This window comes from Micromys minutus, assembly GCF_963924665.1.
Source record: "Micromys minutus genome assembly, chromosome: 2".
NCBI classification, from domain to species: Eukaryota; Metazoa; Chordata; class Mammalia; order Rodentia; family Muridae; genus Micromys; species Micromys minutus.
Window position 1 is genome coordinate 23,036,625 of NC_137971.1, and position 21,846 is coordinate 23,058,470.

A 21,846-nucleotide genomic window follows, 5' to 3' on the forward strand; every position below is an offset into this window, starting at 1 on the left:
TTCATTTTAAATAATAATTTCCCACACCATAAAGCAGCTTAAACTTAATTCTTAAAATAACTTTTAAAAACCTGAGTCCAAGATGTTATTAATAACTGAAGGTCTGAGCACAAGTCACCTGCATATTCAAACACAAACCATGGCCTACAGTTACGGCAGTGGAGCACAAAGAAGAGAAAGGTAAAAGCCATTTAGGTTCAGACTAATCCTTCGTAATCTAAGCGTTCCCAAAGGGCAGCATACTTTTCTCATCTCTGGACCTTAAGGTAAACGCTCTGAGATGCCTGGTCTTGTTATATTCAGGAGTAAACCACAATACATCTTCCTTTAAGTCTCTGGCACTTCAGATGAATTTAGAATTGTCTAAAGGAGAAAAAGCCTGCCGGAGGAGCTGTGTGGACAAGCTTATTGTCCTGCTGCTGTGTCAAGTCAAATGTTCGGATACTACAACTTTGGCAAATCTCATTAATACTTTAAGAAGTCCAAGACTTTGAAACTCCTAAATAGAGTTCCTGTGGAGGAATTATGTGGGCAAGTTTGAGCAAGCAGGGTGTATACACAATATAGTAACAAAAATAATGCAAACAAAAGGAGATTTGTTTAATTATAGTGGAAATAATTGTTATTTAAAAGTGACTTCTTCATAAAAGAATAAAATAGACTAGTGGCAAAAGAATGGTATGTTATGGTGCCTTAAGACTAGAAACAGAAGGCAGAAATTTCAAAGTAATATCTTGGCAGACACCCAGTCTCCATGGCGAGAATTCTGGCCAAATACTTCCTTCATAACTTCCAAGATTTGTTCATGTCCCAAGACAGATTCCAGGGTTGCTCTAGTCAAATGCAATTTGAATCTTACAAAGTTGCAGGGGTCCCCTGTTTTCCCTTGGTGACTAACAAAAGGTCTTTTCTAGACTTTGTGGCCTGAGGTTGTTTGGGGTGTGGTCTGTGCATAGGGAGGTAGAAGAGAGTGGGCAAGAGGGGTAAACGAACGAAGGGCCTCCTTTCTCAAGCACTGGTGGAAGGAAAGGTTCGGTCCAAAGAACTGCTCATTATTTTCAGCAGAGCCACCAGCCTGCCACTGTTCTGATGAAAAGTGCGAGGTACAGGATGATGGCAGCTGGTCACTCAATCAACTGATGGCCTCTCTAAGTGTCCCACAAATCACTAACTTTAGCAATGACAACCATGTCAGGAAAGACATCTCTCCCAGAAGGAAACCATATAACCTTTCCTGTTGGAGCGAACTTCTGACACGGTGCAGGGAACTGTTTCCCAAGGTAGTGTCCGCTGTCCTTCAGCCGTGTTCTGATTCCCACAGCCTGTAGCTCCTTATTCACACTCTTCCATCCTTTAGCCAGGAAAACACTGCCTTCTTTGGTACCGACTTTGTTGAAGCAGAACCTGAGAGGACATCCCAGGCTGGCCTCAAACTCACAACCTTCCAGTCTGCCTTTCAAGTGCTGAGGTCACACACACACACACACACACACACACACACACACACACACACACATATACACACACACACACACACACACACACACACACACACACACACACACACTGTTTCCAGCTCATGTCTACTACCTCCTGTGCTCCCTGACTGCTTGGCTATTTGAAGAAATCAAGAAAGATTTATTTAGTAAGCAGGGAAAGAGACTCCATCTACATGTAGTGCTTCCGACTGCAAACATTTTAGGATTCCTGTGACAAGTGTAGTAACCAAGAAAACTCAGGGGAAGTGAATGAGTGAGGTGGGAGAGAGGGGTGCACAGAGTTCGAATAATGCTGAACTGCACACCCATGCTTTCTAGCACAGAACAGAGTTAATTAGAAAATACAGGATTCCTGAGATAAAAGCAAACCAGTTGTTTAAGACTAACTCAACTAGATGCAATACTTAAAATATAAAAATTCTGAGTCTATATGATGACATCTTTGTGTCAATCACATTATCAATACACAACACCACCTCAATCACCTGAATCTGAGAATATACCAAATAACTTTGTCTTTTTAAACATCTGCTCTCCTAATCAGAGTAATCTCTCCAAGTATCAACTAGAACAGGACACCCACTCAAGCTCCTGGCTAACTCCCCACCACACTTGCTATCCTAACCCCTAAGGTCCTGCACGGACAGTCTGTGCTGGTGACCTTCCTGCATCATCTGGCTCGTTACACACCCACCACAGCCATTACCACTGCTCTGTCCTTTGGCACACCTTAAGCTGCTCCGCACATTCTCCATCCGCTCATCTTCCCAGTTCTTTCAGGCACCTGCTCAAAGGCCACTTCCTGAAAGAGTTCCGATCAATGCGTCTGAGCTGCCATTTCACCTCCTGTCACCACGACATGGACATGTCCGGTTTTCCTCACACCATCAGGAAGCTCTCTGACTTTCCATCTAAAGCCCCTCCTAAGATGTAACTCTGAAAGCAGCAGAAGCTATGAGAACATCTGCCCATCTCAGTCACTGCAGGGTTCCCAGCACTTAAACAGTGGCCAGATCTTAGTGCCCCTAGAGCAGGAGTGCTCAATCTTCCTAATGCTGAGACCCTTCAATATAGTTCTCACCATAGATTGTTTCACTGATCCTTTTTTTTGGGGGGGGGTCTATAGTAATTTTATTGTAACAGAGAAACCTACATGATGAGAGCAGAGGGTGGTTATCTTTCCCAAGGGCCGGCAGCACACAAACCCCAGGACATCTCCTGATCCTACCCTGCACGTCTGCCTCATGTGAAGAGACAGGCTGCGCAGCCAGGATGAAGGAAGAGCTGGGCAGAGGCCCCATCCCAGTAGGAGCCAATCAATCAATGAAGCAGTCACTGACGTCATGGGCAGGGTCCCACTCTCTTTGCTGGGAGAGGAGGCTCTGGCCTGAGCAGCAAACCTATGCTCTCCGTTCTTGGATAACTCCAACAGGATGAGGTTAACGGCCAACAAGCAGTAGAACGGGATGAAACTAGTCTATAGAACAGCAATGACAGGAAGAGGCAGGCAGACATGACACTACATCGTCTACTGTCCCTGCTGACGCGGCAGCAGACCTGTTGGTTTTTGTAAAGCATGATCTCTGTGACGTGATCTGCTGACACATTTGCTCCACACCAGGAGGACAAACTCAAGGACAACTGGGAATGACAGAGCTAATTACGTTTTTCTTACAGCCTCTAATATGAGAGGCTCTACTGGGGTCCACAGGGAAACCCCCTGTTACTTTCTGAGACTTCAGGTAAAGCTTCTGACCTATTCTAATGCCACGGCTGACAGGATTTTGGTGCTGTGATTTTCTTTTGTGTGTAAACTTTCAGAAAAGCTGGAGACAAAGGGGTGAGGGAGAGTTTGGTTTAGAGCTGACGAAGTTCCAGATACCAGCCGTGGAATCCTCTGCCCTACCTTTATTTCCCAAGGAACACATTCAGTTGCCAAGTGTTATGAACCATGGTTGAAAACAGGCTCTACTCACCGCCACCCACCCTCCCTCACCCTGCGTGTGACTCTCACAAGAGCAAAGGCTGACGGGAAAGTGGTCTCTGTTCCTTTGCATCTGGTAATTACTTGGTGACCTGGTGAATGGCATGGGCAAGGTAACCCACATTGCCAGAGGTGACCCGCCACAGAGATTCAGCCATCTTTGTCACGTAGACCGAGAAGTCCTTGGTCAGCGCTCCACCTGTTCAGGCTTCAGGCCGGTGAAACAGAACATGCCAATCTGGTCCATGAAGTGCTGCCAGTTGTGGGAGGAGCTCTCTTTCTTTAGGTTGGAGACCACCTGGGTCCTCATGTTGCCCATGTGGTCAGCCATGCCTCTCCCCTCTTGCAACCATTGCTGTTGCAAGTCTGGAGAAGTCAGGATGGTTGCAGCGATCTGGGCCCTATTGAGAGGTGGGTAGGAATACAAGGGACGGATCAGGATCTTCAGCTGTGACTCCTCCCTTTTGGCTTCTTCGGCATCTTGGCAGAGGCAGACATTGATGCCCTGATCAATGAAGTGCCTTATGGCCCAGGCATCCTTATCCCCATTACCACTGGCAAAGCCTTCGTGGGCCATGCCAAAGAATTCGAAGAGATTTTTTTTCTTCACCACGGACGCTATTTCCTTCCAGTGCTCTGGACAAGGGTCCACGGCCGTGGGGTTGTGAACACAGGCACGCAGGAGGAGAACTCTGCTCTGGGGTTTTTGATAAGTCTTCTAAGGCTCCAGAGAAAAATCAAAGCCGCGTGTCTTGGGATCATAGTATCGGTAACTTTGGAGCTGCATGCCAGCATCCCTGAAGATAGGCGTGTGATTTCCCCAGGACGGCCTGGGCAGAAAGACATCTTGGCTGAACTTACAAAAAGCTTTGCAGAAAGCTGGCTCCGACCCTTAAGGCTCCAGCCTGGAAATGGTCTGCACAATGACAAACCGGTCACTTTTCAATACTTCATTGTTCTCACCCAGGGCCAGTTCTGCAGAAGCCTTGCAAAATTCAGCCAGTCCCCCAATGGGCAGGTATTCTTTGTCCAAAATTTTTGCAGCAATCTGGGCCTCTGTCTTCCGGACACTGCGGAGCACGTAAGGCTTTCCGTTATCAACCCGGAAGGCACCAACTTCCAGGTTCATCTTCTTGCTGTTGGTATCTCTCTTGAAGGCTTCCGTAACCCCAGGATGGGATCTGGAGGTCCCATTTCTACATGGGTCCACCAGGAGCTGGCTCTGGCAGAGGCTGCAGCTGCAAGGCCTGGGTAAAAGGCAGCAGCCATCCCAGAGAGGACGCGGCCAGAATGCAGGAGGGCCATGGTGAGCAGCAAGATGGCAGAGGATGGTGGTAGAGCTGAGATCAGGGGAAGTCTCATGGATCCTTTATAACTGTAATTTTGTTACTGTTGTGAATCATAGTGTAACTATCTGATATGCAGGATATTTGGTATGTGTGACCCTGTCAAAAAGGTCGTTTGACTAAGAGGGCATGTGACCCGCAGGTTGAGAACCACCACACTAGAGTACTGGTTAGTTACAATGTTTAAGTCAAACGTGTTTCTTCTGAAATGGAAACGTTATACTTTCTGCTCAGAAAGAAGATACACACAAAAATCTGTGTGAGCCTACTAAAAGCAACTCACCGTTTCCAGCTTAGGACCCATGATCAAAGGCACAAAGAACTCAGTGACAGGACCCAACCTATAACCAATTCTCTCCATGAGATCAAAGTTAAAGAAAATAAAGCAATAGCAATTCACAAACATATGTGTGTGTGTGTGTGTGTGTGTGTGTGTGTGTGTGTGTATAATTTATTTATTTTGGGGGGTAAAGCAGTAAGATAGAGAGTGGTCATTGAGTGAAGCCTCTGGCCTGGTGGCACATGGCTGTAATCTCAACACTTACAAGGCTGAGGCTAGCACAAGCTACATATCAAGCTCCAGTACAGCCTACACCACATAGCCAGACAGCCTCAAACCAACAACAGGAATTTAAGTAGATGAATGAATATGTAAATAAACAGTGTCTGTGGCCAACAGTCGCTTAGTCTTCATGGTGAGAAGCTCAGCCTTGTACTTTTACTACAAGAGAGGAAAAATCTGGCCTGGCAGTGGTGGTGCACACAGAGGCAGTGTGAGTTCAAGGCCAGTCTGGTCTACAGTGCAAATTCCAGAACAGCTAAGGCTCCAGAGAAAAACCCTGCCTTGAAACAAACAACAACAACAACAACAATGTCCACTGTTGACATGTACAAGACACAAGTCTGCAAAGTGAGGAAGAGCCCTGCACTGCCTCTGTGGACACTGGCTATGTCCTGCTGAGGTTTTGTGGGTTATGGGAGGGTTACTTGCTGGCATATGGCAAGAGGAGTTGGGATAGGTAAAGAGGTCCACTAACAAAGCTCTGTCTCTTCTTGCTCCATCTTTAGGTGTCTGCAGCTAAGTTAACATGCAAAAGAAGCCAACAGGGCAAAGAACATCTGTAAGTTCTCAAAATGTTCGACTGCCTTTTCATCATATTTATGATCCCCTTAAATAGCAGTACTGCTTCTTTCTAGAAGTTCTGGTTTTGTTTAAGGATCTAAATTTGGCCATTATTAGATAGTCTGTCTTAAAGAAATATGTAACTACACTCAAAAGAGTCACTTCAGACTCTTTCCCCTTTTTAATGGTGTAAGACACTCTTCTTAACAATGAGAAAAATATAAAATCATCCTGATCATTTTATGAACACAGCTATCCTAACCACTTTTTCCATTTCATTTATAATTTATATATGAAGAATATTAGTATGGGAAAATACACACTAATGAAGATATTCTTCGTTTCTCTCCGAGCATGCGTAACTAGTTTAATAGCGACAGTCTAGTGACTCAGGGAAGAATCTGACATCTGTGGGGACTTGAAGGGTACATGAACTTGGATTTTAATTTCCCGCTTAAATCTCTTCCTTCTTCACAAGCAATCTTGCGTTGCCAATTCACGGTTCTTAGAAACGAGGTCTTGTGTAGCTGCCTGACTGGGTTACACTCCTGAGCGGCATTAATCCTCTAGCAATCACCGTCTATGGTAAAATCATCTGAATGCTTAAAAAAGGAAGTTCAACAAACTGTCTTTGAAAAAAATTCTCATCCTTTTTGTATGATTTGCACTTTAATAAGTGAAGAGCTCACCTATCGGTTTAAAAACACATCTGGTTACAATTATAACTGGATGCCTGTGTTTTCTTTTCTTTGTTTAAGACAGGATCTCTACATAGCTCTGGATGTCCTAGAACTATTAGGCTGGCCTCAGAGATCTGCTGGCCTCGGCCTCAGAGTGCTGGAACTAAGAGGTGTGTGCACCAGGCCCAACACTGTGACCCCCAGTGTAAGAGAAAGTTCTAGAGACCGGATGCGATGTAATAGTGGTTTAGTTAGTCTGTCTTCAAATTGTGCCACATAAAACATTGCTACAAAGCACACTGAGACATTTGCATCCAAATGAGCTTGTCAGAGAGCAGCTAGGTCTGCCCAAGCCTCTAACATGCTAACCCAGTGAAGCTGAGGTACACCTTCAGGGTTCTGGCACTGCTTTGACCACCGTTCTGGTCTTCACAATTCATTTCCCAAACCACAATTCCAGAATGTTGCTTTATGTGCACTTTGTATTCAGTCCCTGTTCATCACTTTTCCAGAATTAACCCTTTCATGTTAGCATGCAAAGCAATAGTCGTATTTGTCATCTGCACACATATGGGTCATTATTCTTTTCCTTCTGCATCTCCTACCTCACCCTTTACCCCCTGGCTTCCTTCCTTCCTCTGTAGACCGTGCCTCAGCTTTCACACCACATGTATCCCATTACCCTTCTGATCCCATCACCCATTTCATCCCCTTTCTAGTTCCATGATCACCACCCCCTTACACATATGAAAGAAAACATGTAGCATTTATCTTTCGGAAGTAAGTTTATTTTGCTTGATATATTTAATTTAATCTATTTTCTTGGAAATCTGATTTTATTTCTCTTTATGAACATGATACATATTTATATATAATACAATTTCCTCCATTATTAATAGGTGTCTAGGCTGGCTCCATTCCCGGCCCCTGTTTGCAGTGCAGTGACCACGGATGTGCAGGTCTGTCTGTGCTGTGCACCCGAGGAGCTCTTCGGTATACAGCACGGAGTAGCTCATGGCAGCTCTGTGTTTACTTTTGTGAGCTTCCCACGGCAGCTATGCCAGTTACATGCCCGCCAGCAACGTGTACAGCTTCCCCTTTTACCTAATTCCTGTCAGCATTCGTTGCCCTTTGCCTTCTCGATGCTAGCCACTCTTGTTGAGGTGTAAAAGAATCTTTTAAAAAAATCTTCAGTATTTTTAGAAGCATGTATGATGAATTAGTTTACATCCGACCACAGTTTCCTCACTTTCCTCTCCTCCCAGACCCCCCCCTACACTCCTCCCCCCTTTCTCTTCAGGAAAGGGGGAGGCCTCCCATGGGCATCAGTCAGTCTTGACATGTCAAGCTGCAGCAGGACTGCTCCTACTGAGGCTAGAAGAGGCGGTCCAGAGGGGTAGGGTCCCAGAGGCAGGCAACAGAGTCGGAGACAGCCCCTGCTTCCTGTTAGAATCTCACATGAAGACCAAGCTATGCAACTGGAACATAGGTGCGGAGGGCCCAGCCAGTCCCACGCAGGCTCTCTGAGCTCCCAGGGGGACAGGGCACTTCTTTAAGCAGTTTTAATTTAGTGTTCTAATGCAGTGGTTCTCAACCTGCGGATCACGGCCCCCGTGGGGAGTCAAACAACCCTTTCATGGACGTTGCATATCAATCAGATATCCAGGATATCAGGTATTTCCATTATGATTCATAACAGTAACAACATTACAGCTATGAAGTTGCCACAAAATAATGTTATGGTTGGGGTCAGCACAGCATGAGAAACGGTATTAAGGTGTCACAGCATTAGGAAGGCTGAGAGCCCCTGATCTGATGGTTAAGGTTATTGAATGTTTTAAATATTTACTTGCTATTTGTTTTGTTCTGTTTTTACTGAAGAACTGTTTATAAAATTCAGTATTCCAATTTGCTGACTGGACAATTTTAGTTTTTTGTTGTAAGCGTGTGTGTGTGTGTGTGTGTGTGTGTGTGTGTGTGTGTGTGTGTACTCTCCTTCCACCTTTATGCAGGTTCTAACGATCAAACTCAACAAGCTTCTTTGGCAAGTGCCTTTATGTGCTGGGTCACCTTATCAGTCCTTGGTGCTTGATATTTGAAGCTCTTTATCTCTCTATGTCCTTACTCACTGACGTGTAACTGGCAAACACTGCCCCAGCATGTGAAGTAGCTCTTCCTTGTGGTGGCTCTTCCCTGGCTGTGCAGAAGCTCTGCAGTCTCCTGCAATCCCACTTGTCAGGTCTTGCGATTACTTCCTGTGCTTTGGAATCCTTTCCTGAGAGTCCTTACCTATGTCCCCATGTTCAGTTTCATCCACGCTTCCTCTAACAGCACACTCACCATGCACACGTGTGCAATATAGATCTGGTTCATTTGTAGACATGAAGAAATCCAGTTTTCCCAACACCATTTGTTAAAGCAGGTACCTTCTCTTCAGAGGTTGCTCTTTTGACCCTTGTGAAAATTCTGGTGGCTGTGGCTATGTGGGTTTGTCTCTGAATTCTCTTTTCTCTCCTGCTGGTCTACACCACATGTTTCTGTGCCAACGCTATGCTGTCTCGTTCTGTGTCTGTGACATGTCGTACTCTGAGATTAGGTACTGGCATATCTCCCGCACTGCTCTTTCCACTAAAGATTAATCATGGCATTTTGAAGGATTCTTGGTGCTTCCATATAATTTTAGAATTGTTCTCTATTTTCATGCAGAATATTTGGTATTTCTAATCATTTTGGCAATATTTTCATAAAATTAATTCTGCCCACCCATGAGTATGGAAGGCCTCTGTATCCGCTTTTCAGTTTCTTCAGTATCTTACGTCTTCACTGCAGAAGTCTGCTACCTCTTTAGTTTATGCTTCAGATGGGTATGTTTGTTGTCCTGGGTCTCCCCACCCCAGTCTCCTGCCCGTCCTTCTGGCCTTTCGTCTGGCAAGCTGACTGCTGGGATATAAAAAGCTACAATGCTACTCCGTATGTCGATTTTATATTATGCTACTTCCCTGAGAGCATTTATCAAGGCTAAGAGTTTTCTGATAGAGCCTTAAGTATAGAATGTCATCTGCAAACAAAAGCAATGGCGTCTTTGATTTATTTCTTCCTCTTGCTTATCATTCTGGCTAGAACGTCAAGCAGCAAACTGAGTGGAAAGAGTGGGCATCCTTTTTTAGGGGACTTTAGATTTTAGGGAGAATTAAACTTTAAATATTAGGAGACATACATACACCAAGTTTTCCCATTTAGTATAAGTTTGGCTGTAAGTGTATAATAAATAGCCTTTATTACGTTGAAGTATGTTCTTTCTTGTCCTAGTTTATTCAGGCTTTTTGTTTGTTCGTTTTTTATTTTTTTGAGTCAGGTTTCTCTGTGTAGTCCTGGCTGTTCTGAAACTTACTCTGTAGACTATAGATCAGGCTAGCCTTGAACTCAGAGGATGTTAAACTTTGTTAACGGCTTTTTCTTTAATGATTGAAATGCTCATATGCTTCCTGTCCTTGAGTTTGTGTATATGCTATATTATACATTTATTAATGGTGGACCAATGCTGCATCCCTGGAAGAAAACTATTTTGTTCATGGTATCTGATCTTAATAATGTGTGTTTAAATTCAATTTTCAAACATTATATTGGAAAAATTTAGATCTATGTTTATCAGGAAAACTAGTCTACAGTTTCTTTTCTTTTTTGTTATGTCCTCACCTAATTTTGGTATCTGTCTTAGTTAGGGTTTCTATTGCTATAATGAAACACGGTAACAAAGAGCAAGTTCCTTATATTCCCATATCACAGTTCATCATCAAAGGTAGTCAGGGCAGGAACTCAAACAAGGCAGGAACCTGGAGGTAGGAGCTGATGTGGAGGCCATGGGGTGCTGTTAGTGGCCTGTTTTTCATGGATTTCTTATAGAATCCAGCACCACCAGCCCAGGGGATGGCACCGCCCACAATGGACAGAACCCTCTCATATTAATCACTAAGAAATGCTCTATAGGCTTGTGTGTAGCCTGATTTTATGGAGGTATTTTCTCATTTAGGGTTTCCTCCTTGGATGACACCAGCTTGAGTTAAGTTGACATAAAACTAGCCAGCACCATATCAAAATAATGCTGGCTTCAGGAAGAATCTGGTAGCATATCTGTGCAGTCCTGGGAGTGGTTAAAAAGGAAGCAGCAGACAATAAGTGAGCGACTTCTGTGCCACTGGCTGGAGCACCAGCTAGCACAACTGCTTAAGAAAACTTCTGTCCAGTCCCCACTACAACTGTCCACATCTGCACACTCCTGGCTCAGTGACTTCTAGACAAATTTCCACGGAAATGTGTGCACATGTGCACTGCAAGGCCTACAAAACAACAGGTCTGTCTGTACGATTTATGAAAGCAAGCATGGAACCAATCCACAGCCTGCCGATAACAGAATGTATGGATTGGTAGATGTCCTTGTACAAAGCCAAACTGAACAGCGACGGGAATGAATAAACCACAGCTGCACATGACAACATGCATGTACTCTACACACACAACACTGACGGAGAGAATCAAAAAGTGACTTCATACAGTCTCACACATACAAAGTTCAAAATCAGGCTAAAGGTAGGTAGCATCAGAAATGACACTGGTTTGAGAGGGAAGGGTCCCAACTGCCAAGAGGCACAGTGAGTGAGGAGCAGGGTCAAGCCTTCATTCATGACATGAAAAAGTCACAATGATTTTCCTGGATATATGCTGTATTTGTGTGCTGCCTAAATTTATGAGACTTTACACAGGCTAAAGTCATTGAGAAAATGCCCCCACCAGGTGGGCAAGCCTAGTGTACTGTCCTGACTAATGATTGACACAGGAGGGCCCAGCTCACTGTGGGTGCTGTCACCCCTGGGCTGGTGATCCTGGGTGCTATGGGAAAGCATGCTGAAAAAGCCATGAGGAGCAAGCCAGTGAGCAGCATCCTTTCCTGGCCTCAGTAACAGCTCCGCCCTCCAGGTTCCTGCCCTGTTTGAGTTCCTGCCTTGACTTCCTTCAGTGATGGACTGTGATGTGAAGTGTAAAGAAAATACTTTCCTCCCCAAGCTGCCTTTGCTCATGGTGCTTTATCATAGTAACAGGAACCTTAACTAAGACAACTTAATGGCATAAGTCTGAAAAGATGCTGTTAGGGTCTGGTGAGGCGGCTCAGAGGTTAAAAGCATCAGTTGTTCTTCCCGAGGACCTGGGTTTGATTCCCAGAACCTGCATGGCAACTCACAACCATCTTGAGTCCAGTTTCGGGGACTCAATGCCCTCTTCTGGCCTTGGTGGGCACCAGGCATGTATGCGGTGCACATACATGTATTCAGTCAAAAGACCAATACTAGTAAAATTACAAAGAAAGATATATTTTTACACGATTCATATTCCCTCTGAAATCCCTTGAAGCTTGGTTCAAAGTAATACCTAGTCCTTTTTCCTTGTTGCCCCAAACCAAGTATCTGAAAACAGGACCTAATCCTAGAGGAAAAAAGAAAATTGTAATCATTATGGCCTAGAATGTACTTAGAGAATAAAATGGTGGATCTGACTAATAGTACAGAACCACACATTTGATAATGAAGAAGCTAGAGAAAGAACTGAAGAAGCTGAAAGGGTCTGCAACCCCATGGGAAAAACAAAATTATCAACTAACCAAACCCACCACAGCTCCCAGGGACTAAAACACCAACCAATGAGTTCACACTGAGAGAACCATGGCCCCAGGTGCATATGCAGCAGAGAACAGCATTGTCTGGCATCAATGGGAGGAGAGGCCTTTGGTCCAGTGAAAGCTCGTTTTCCCAGTGTAGGGGAACACCAAGGTGCTGAGGTGGGAGAGCGAGGCTGGGAGAGGGAGCACCTTCATGAAAGCAAAGGGAGGATTCGATTGGGGGAAAGGGATAACATCTGAAATGTAAATGCAGAGAATATCCAATAAAAACAATGTATAAAAAAGTAAATAAAAATATCTAGGCTGGCCTTAGAGAAAGACAAAAAAAAGATAATGACAGGAAAATATTTTAAACTAATAAAAAGTTTCAGGGGTCAGATACCCTTTTCTGAAAATAGGGATAAGCCGCAGGCATTCTTGCTCAGAAGCCATACAGGCTGGAAATTTTTAATGTTTTCATCAAAATGAAAATTTTAAAGTTTTTTTTTGTATGTGTGTGATTAAAATATAATCCTTAGCTATCTACAGAGGCCATGAGAGGGCATGAGACCCACAAAACTGGAGTTATACGTGAACAGCCATGTAGGTACTGGGAATTAAACCCAGGTCCTCTGGAAAAGCAACATGAAGTGGTCCCCGGCCCCACCTGGAGGCTGCTGCTGTAGCTCAGAGGGTTCATAGATGGGGAAACCAGTTGAGAAGCTTTCTTTCCCAATAGCCTACGGGCTTGGCACCTTCAGGCACTAAGAATGTAGCCAGCAGGGAGGAGGCTGCCAGCTCAGTTTCAGCCTGACTTGTCTGTGTGCTGCAACCTAGGAATGTGATGGTGGACACTCGGCAACAAGGCTTTCCCATCTAGCTGTGGTGGCAACAAAAAGAACGAGACAGCCTGTGTTCTTGTGGGGGCTCCAAAGTTCTGAGAGCTCGGGGTCTGGCATCATAGCAGCTCGTTTAGTTGTATGAAACAATAAATCTAGTTCATATTTCTGTCAAACTCACTAGTTTAAAAATATGCTGGCACCGATCAAAGAAAGACATAATACATCCCAAAATGAGCAAGGCAAACGTTCTGTGATATGCTTAGAAAATGCCAGGCTGCTGTAGAATTTTTATCTTTAAAATTCTAATGAAAAAGCTAGTCTCTGAAGGAGTAATTACAGGATACAGTGTTTCTTGTGCCTCCTGAGCTTATGTGGGCTGGAAGTATGTCTTTCCCAGTGCTGGTACTCAGCCTAGGGCCTGGGCCAACCAAGGCAAATGTTCTACAACCGAGTTCTACTCCCAGCTGGGAAATCTTTTTTGAAGAAGTATTTTTTCATCATAAGAAACCAGCGTTCCCAGGAAGACACTTTGGGAAATACTGCTCGAAGGCATTTTTTGAGGCGAGAGATTGTTTTATTAGCTACAACTCCATCTTCCTGCTCTGCCTTCCAACCAATTTAAAACTGCACGTATTACCTAAAGGAGATTCAAAACATCAAAGGAAGCTAACACAAAGCTATACGGCACTCATTAAACAAGATTTAATTCTGGGGTCAGGGGAGCCAAGGATACTTAACTATGAGAAGTGTGTGCAGAACATTTTAAACGTTTTTATCAAAGTGGGAAAATTTTAAAGTTTTTTTTATTAAAATATAGTCTTAACTACCTTGTATGAGGTACTACATTTTCCAGTGATATTTAGTAAAATATTGCTACTCTACTAAGAATAGGTTACCACTTAGTACTATGTATTAAACACACAATCATACAGTAAAGTGGCTTTCAAATCTTGAAGCTTTTGCATATTGTCAAAAGAATGTCACATATTCAAGTCCACTTGATTTTTTTTTTTAAGTGGCCTCTGAAATTTAAAAAAGAAAAAAGGTAAAATCCATAAGCATACAAAATGCCTCTCATCCTGTGTCTTAATTTCAGACAGGAAGATGACAACTTTTATTTGTAAGAAAACTACATGTACAAATTGTGTTTAAATGGCTTGTTTAAGACTGGGCCCGCACACCCCCATGGCAGCGCCAGGACCACTAATCCCACATTGCCTGTTAGGCTTGTGGGTCTTAAGATGTTGTTGAGATAACTGGCTTCCATTAGCAAGCCTGTGATTGGCAGGATGATAAAGTCTTTTCACTTGCAGGTCAGCTATTTCCTTTTCCTTAGTGGAGGCCTTGACGCTGTCTCTTAACTGTGCCTCTCACTGAGCCCTGCTCTCCTGCCCTCAGCTTTGATTCCCTTTAACTTTCCTTCTGCATCAACTCCCACTTGTCATCAGCTCCTCGACTCAGTGCAGCAAAGATCAGGAGTTTGACCTCAGGGCAAAGTCCGGGTGGGCAGGTAAAACGTGACCATTGGACCTACTTCCTAATCTTTCATACCCAGCAATTCATGAAGCAGTATCGAATTCAAGCTAAAATCCAGAAGCACGACCCCTTATACACACTATGAAAAGAGCTCCTTGCCTATCTAAGTACACTTGAAAAGAACTGTCAGCCACCCTATTAAGACAGAAATGGATCACAGACCAGAGGGGGAAAAGAAGAAGTGTAGAAATTCAACTAAAATGTAAACAAAGGGCCTTGTACCTCTTTGTGTTTGGTGACAAACTCCTTCACAAAAATGTAAAATACTATACTACTTATTTGTGAAGTCATACATAAAAACACTATCGGGACTTTAAGGCATCTGTATTTTAATAATCAGCATCCCAGGGCAGGATGAACATGGGTACCTCATGGAAGACCTTCATTTTCAGGATCAAGTTTGGGCTTTTGCCAATCCCCATCCATTTTATAGTGTGATTGCAAATTAATTTTTGTGAATTAATTTTAAGAGCAAATACAGTGAAATACAACTACTTTTTTGAATTGATTAAATCTAAGCCACTGAACTCATAAATTTTAACTGAAAGTCACATAGAAGCCAAAAGCAAGAATTAGTTGTTTCAAAAAAAATAAATAAATAAAAGAAGAAGAGAAATTTTAGGGTATAAGGTATAAAAGTATAGGAATGGTGAGTCACTAAATTTCAACAAGACTAAGGAAAAATCAACAAGATAAACTAGTCCACTGGAGTTTCCTTCCACTCGCCTCTCCTACTGCACACTGAGTACCAAGTGGTTCTGTGATGTTTCCTGCTTTACAGCTATCCCTGGAGAGAGGGCGGCTTAGCAATTCTCTAAACATAAGCTTTTGTGATGACGCATTTTCATAGTAGGTACCTAAATCCACCAGAACATCTCTCAGTATGACTCGTGATATTCAATATTTGTAACTATACTTTAGTAATGCAATCCCCAAGGGCTACATGACTTAGAAAGTGGTCTTCTATGATATCAAAAATGACTCTTTGAAAGAAGGAGGTAACTGGGGTCAAAAACAAATAAAAGAAGAAAGTTTGCTTAATACGGTGCAGAGGGCAGTGTGCTGGGCAGTGACAGGAGAGGCCTGTTTTTGTTAGTGGTGGCTTGGTTTGTAGAGGGTTTGTAGTGTTTGCTGCTGAGCCAGGCTCTGGTTAAGGACGAGATCACCTCGGCTCCTCGCTGTTGTTTATTCCTTAAACCTAGGACCTTAGCTATCAGCTAAGGTCCATCCTCATCCCCTTAGGGACAAACTATCTTCAGTTCCATAAGCTATGTGGTCTTATTCATGATCCTATAGACTAGTTAATATTTAAACTAGTTAACCCCACCTAAATTCAGATGAAACAAAATCTCTGTGAACAGATTACTCACATTTAGGGGACTTACCGTTGGGCCATGTCCTCTGGGTTGGAGAACATTCATGTCCTTCCAACACAGAAGCTTACCTAGTAAAGAAGTGGTCTTAACCTTCCAGAGAAACAGACACACAGTGAGACCTATTTCCAACTTGCTACATACTCTGCTTTCTATATTAGATCATCTTCCTCAGAGAACAGATATAACAACAGAAGTCCTTCCAAAGAACCTACTGCAATAGTCCATGGGAGCAGAAGCTGAGCCTAACTTCCTGGTTCTCTGCTACCCTTTCCAAGTTAGCACAGCTGTCTACAGAGTCACGCTGCCCTAAGATGGTTCTTAGCACAATATCGACCATCTGCAGCGAAAGTTAGTGCTCTAGAGAAAGTGCCTTCTTGGTGTCCTTGTAACCCTGACTGAAGAGGTGCTCTCTTCCACAGGACTCACAGTCTTAGGCAAGTGCCTGTCTTCTCCCAAGAACCCTTAAACTCCACAGCACGTAATTACCTCACACTATTTCGTATCTACCTAAGTCATGCTTACCAAATAATGAAAGCACGGGCATCAACATGCACTTGCTACACTGACGGTACAAGAACAGCAAAAAGATCTCCAACTCCAAACAGTAGTTGAAACCACAGCCTTAAATGCTCAGATGTCTTGCTGCAAACATCAGTATGGTCAGGGCCTGTTCATAACAAGGGTGGAGCTTCATTCACCACCGGACACCCCAGCCCCCAATGGCACTGCTAAGGCACTAGCACAGTGCCTTTGTTTAGTTCAGTCTCCACATGTTCCTGAAAGGACAGCGGTCTGTCAATCCAGCACTCCTGAACCCTCTAAGGGGTCTCCCTGCCTCCACACCCTCTGACTCCCCAGCCTTACTAAACTCTTTAATCCTAGGATTAAGAGAGAAAAAGAAAAGGGAGAGGAAAGAGGAAGAGAGGACTGAGGAGAAAAAACACAAAGGAGATAGAAAAAGGAAAGAAAATAAGGGCACAACAGGCCAGAAATGTCAACATTGAAAACTGAATAAGAGGCAGAAAGAAGAGTTCACATTTGTTATTAGACTTAGAACATTACCAGAGAAAAAATATATAAGAACAAATAATTTTTTAAAACATTTTTTCTGGTGATATTCAAAATTTGCAAACATTACCATTAATAAAATATTAGTAATAATTAATTTGCATTTAATTTGTTGTAACAATAATGCTACTATTACTGATTTTTATGTATGACCATGAAATTATTAAAAATATTTCCAAGAAATGAATAAATTAAACCCTCATTGTGGAAATTCATAGAGACACCATATGAACACAAATTCAGAGTCTGCCAAGTACCCAGCTATCAAAGAAAGCATCTTCTGAAGACGTGTTTCTCCCAGCAAACAAGCATTCTGGTTCCATTAAGAATAAAATAATAAAAGGCAAGAGAGACAGTGAGTGGAGAGCATCATCCCATCTTACCTGCCTGAGGTCGATGAAGGCCAGCTGCAGGGTGTCCCCTTGGAATCCTGGCACCGGCTCAGAGCTGGCAAACACTAACGTTTAAAATTTTAGAAAATAAGAAAGGAATTAGAACAAGATTGAAAAATAGATAAATCTACAACCGCTACATTTCTACTTGTTACAAACATACGATAATATGTATACAAAAACCACTTCAAACGCAGACCACTTAAAACTTTCAATTTCGACTGAGTATGTTCTCCATACCCACTACCACAACTATTCTAATAATTTTAAACTTCTAGCCTGCCATTCAACCTGTAACCAAAGTAATGTAGAAGGGTTATCTTATACAGCATTTAGGAGTAGTAATATACGTCAATCAAAATAAACTTTTTGACTCTTGTGGCCTTAGGTGAACTACCAGTTCCATAGGTGTCAATGCATTTCAAAACATCTGCTTCCTGACAGCGGACACTAGAATCTCACGTCTAGCTAACAACAAGGAGAGGCAGATCCCACGGTAAGAAGTCAGGTTCACATGCACATCACAGGTAAGTCTCAGTAGCAATGTCAGGATGAACTCAAGGACATCTGCGCGTGCCGCTTAGTCACTGTCTTTCCCAAGTGAAAGAACATCTTAAGATTTTTTTTAAATTCAAGATATTTTTCAGTAATTTTTGTACTTTAAGAATTTTAATCCTAACAGCCTAACTGCTGAGGGGCTGAAGCAGGAGAACTCACAATAATCCAGTAGTTCTTGAAAAAGAGAAGAAGAAAAGGGAAGGGAGGGAATGGCCAGCTGACTTACCAGCTCAAGAAACCAAGGAATAATGATAAGAGGTGAGGACGAGAACAAGGAGTGAGGATTGAGGTTAAAAGCTACGAGACAGAACGCAGGGAATTTAGAAAAGCTGGAATGTATTAGTCTCTCTTTTAATGTTTTAAATAGACTACCATTTTTTCATAATTCTCTAGAACAGCACTGAAATCTTTTTTTCTCTCTTTGTATTAAAAAACTCAGAACTGTCTAGTTTATTCTGTCAGCTGACCAACTACAGGCTAGGCTCACAGGAAAGGCAAACACAATACACACAAGGGCTCAAGTCATGGCTCACCCGAGTCTGTCTGTCTCTGTCTCTCTCTGTCTCTGTCTCTGTCTCTCTCTCTGTCTCTGGCTCCCTGTCCTTCTTGCCCACATGAATGTGCCTTATTTCCTTTCCTTTCTTTTTTCCTTTTTCCCTTTTCCTTCCTTCCTTCTTTTTCTTTCTCCTCCTCCTCCCTTCTCCTCCTCCCCCTCTTCCTCTTCCTCCCCCTCTTCCTCCTCCTCCCTTCTCCTCCTCCCCCTCTTCCTCCTCCTATTTCCCCCCTAGATAGTGCTGCTATTGATTTTCCATACTGGGCTCACATCTATGGGTTCAAGTGATCTCCAGCCTCGGCCTCCCACACCCGGGTGTACTGCAGTGCAGATGGCCCTGGCTAGTTAATGGATGTTAAATCCGGTTGATGTGTAGTTTTTGGATATAATTAACCAAGAGCTGCCATCACTCACCCAACACACACGCTTCTTGGTCCTCTGCTAGGGTCCTGGTAAAGATATGAAAGAGATGATTGAATCATCTTTCTTGGGCCCTCTAGTACCAGAAGACCAGTTTTTAATAGTAAGATCTAGCCACTTTCTACTTGACAGAATAATAGATTCCCATTTCCACAATGGGAAGTGGCACCCCAACCTCTCCTCACTGTCTCAGAAAACGGAGTTTCTCCATTCCTATTAGATTTTAATTGAAGAACGGTAGGTTGTAATAGCCTCTTAAGAATAAAGGTCTTCTAAGAGGGTGAAGAGATGGCCTATGGGTTAGGAGCACTTGTCATTCTTGCAAAGGACCAAGGTTCAGTTCACAGCATTCACATGGTGTTTCACAATCATCTGAAACTCACATCCTAGGGGTCTGACCCCCTCCTCTGAAGGGGTCTGACCCCTCCTCTGACCTCCGTAGCACCAAGCATGTACACGGTGCACATGCATACATACATGCAGAGGAAATACTTATGCACACTCCCCAAAATAAAAATCCTTAAAAAAAAAAAGAGCATCTTCTAATTTTAAAAACGCCTAGGATCACACTACGCCCTATAAATCACATTACTTTTACCTATAAGGCACAGAAAGCAGCCCGATTTCAATTATGCCTGCAATAGTAATTTACTTGGTTCTCAAACTCATGATCCTTCGGCTTCAGCCCCCTGGTGTGGGGGTCATGGGTGTGTGCCACCGTTTCTGACTTCAGAAATTTTCTATTCTAAAAGCACTCGGTCAGTGGTGAAGCCACTTTCTGGGGTGTACAAGGCCCTGATAAGACTCCTGGCACCAGAAGTTTAAAAAAAAAATCTGTTATTTTTCTTCCCCTTCAATTCCTGTTTAAGACATGACAGTTACAAGTTCACTGGCTTGGTATGAAGCCCAAAAGTTTGGTGTTGAAATTATAATATCATAAATTTGTATAGCATTTTACAGTTCATAAAACACTTTCTCATAAGCCGTCTGCTTTGGTCGTTATAACAGCTGACTTTGGCAAGCAGGATACATGGTGACAGCCTGTAAAATCTGCAAGCAAGAGCTGCCCACTTCGAATGTCCTCACAGTCGGCTCTTCCTTCTCTCACATAGAAAATGCCCAGGACCACACAGCTAAACGGGGCTTCCTGGCGCTTGATCCATCGATCCAGAATCTGACTAAGTGTCCATCCTCTCATGACTGTCTCCTTTTCTGACAGAAACTTAACGGATAAAGATAGAACATGCCAACAGTTTATAACTCTCTGGGGTTTTTTTTCTAATATTTCTTAGGAATAGAAGATGGTTTAACTTTCAAGGCTTTTTCCTGAAATGTTTCTTAGAGCTGGAAGGTGATTTAGCAACCTCAAATAATACAACACAGAGGACATTTGTAATAATAGGCTACTCAATTTGACTGGCAGCTTCACACTTCTTTATTTGTTTCTTTAAAACGCAAACACAGTGGGCCTACAGTCTCTCCTGAGTCTTGGCCATCTCTCTCAGCCCAAGCTGTCAAACCTTGCTTGGCTTACTAAATACTTCTATCTGCTCTCTTGGCTGCCCCACTCTCCTCTTATTCCAGTGTGACTTATGTCAGATGTAATTGTTACCCAGAAATTTCAAAGTTTAGCATTTTTAATGGTCCACCCTAACAGGAAAACAAGACTAAGGTTTACAAGTAGCTGTTGCCTACTTCTCCGGGCTCGTCTTTTAAGATTCTCCTTAAACACTTTCCAAACAAGGCTGCCCGGGCTTCCCTGCACACACCAGGCTCTCTTCATAATGCCTTTGATCCTCCTGCCTGGGGCATCCTTCCTTCCACTGTGTAACTCTTACTTACCCTTCAGTTCAATCATCACCTTCTGGGGAAGACACCCATTATCCCTGCAGATTGCAAGCTGCTTCCTCCATGTTTTCTCTGTACCTTCCTGTGTGAATCCTACCACACTGCCCACTCCACGGCCTTCCCACTGTATCTGTCTGGGTTCCCCCATGAAACCATGAACCCCCGATGGCAAGAATCACACTCTTTCCTAATTCCTCCCACCTAAACAATAAACATTCGAGGAAAGTCTAATAAGTGAACAGAGAGAAAAGGAACAAGCAATAAATTCAACCTGTAGGTAACATATTACCTAGTTTGTTGATTAGCTCTAGAAAAATGTGGTCCAATAGAACCTCCTGTGATGATGGAAATGGTCTTTAAATATAGTACAGATAGACTTAATTCCATACTAATTTAAATTCAATAGTCACATGTGGCTACTGGGTGGTGTAAACATAAAGTCCTACCATATCGGGACATATTTCTAATGTATTCTACAACACTTGGAAACCCCTGCTGCATTGCAACTCCTCGGCTCAGCCAGGCTGTCACACTTGAGGGTCCCCTCACTCTCCCTCGGGATCATTTAGTGATGACAACAGTCAGTGCTTGCTCTCTACGGCAGCCATCTTTGCCCCCCAGTCATGCCTGTAAAGGTGTTTTAAAAGGACATATAATGGTTCTGGCCTTCCAAAAGCATTTAATATAGCTTCTAAGCTTTAAAAAAATTAAGAAGGCTATTCTAAATATCGCATTTCATAACCTTAAACTAGAAGGTGATGGCACACCAGCCAACACTTGGGATCTTTAAGTGCTAGACCAGCTTGGTCTACAGATTGAGTTCCAGGACAGCCAGGGCTATGCAAAGAAACCCTGTCTTACAAAACAAAAATAAAACAAATACGCAACCCAAACATAAAATTTGTTTCTCCTAACCTGACTTTATTTTTACATTCATTATTAGTACATGTGTATGTCTATGTGTGTGCATG

General features: G+C 43.1%; 1 protein-coding gene and 1 pseudogene across 2 annotated transcripts in view; both read right to left on the reverse strand.

The window, feature by feature from the left end:
* The window catches only part of EXOC6 (exocyst complex component 6), a 133,057-nt gene that overhangs the window by 17,581 nt on the left and 93,630 nt on the right, over positions 1–21,846 (reverse strand). The window contains exon 20 of the mRNA XM_080911470.1: positions 17,488–17,561. Coding sequence (XP_080767596.1) covers positions 17,488–17,561 — 74 coding nt within the window. The remainder of the gene's footprint in view (positions 1–17,487; positions 17,562–21,846) is intronic.
* On the reverse strand, positions 3,564–4,788 carry LOC308417889 (aspartate aminotransferase, mitochondrial-like; annotated as a pseudogene). Its single transcript has one exon. The product of its transcript is annotated as an aspartate aminotransferase, mitochondrial-like (transcript).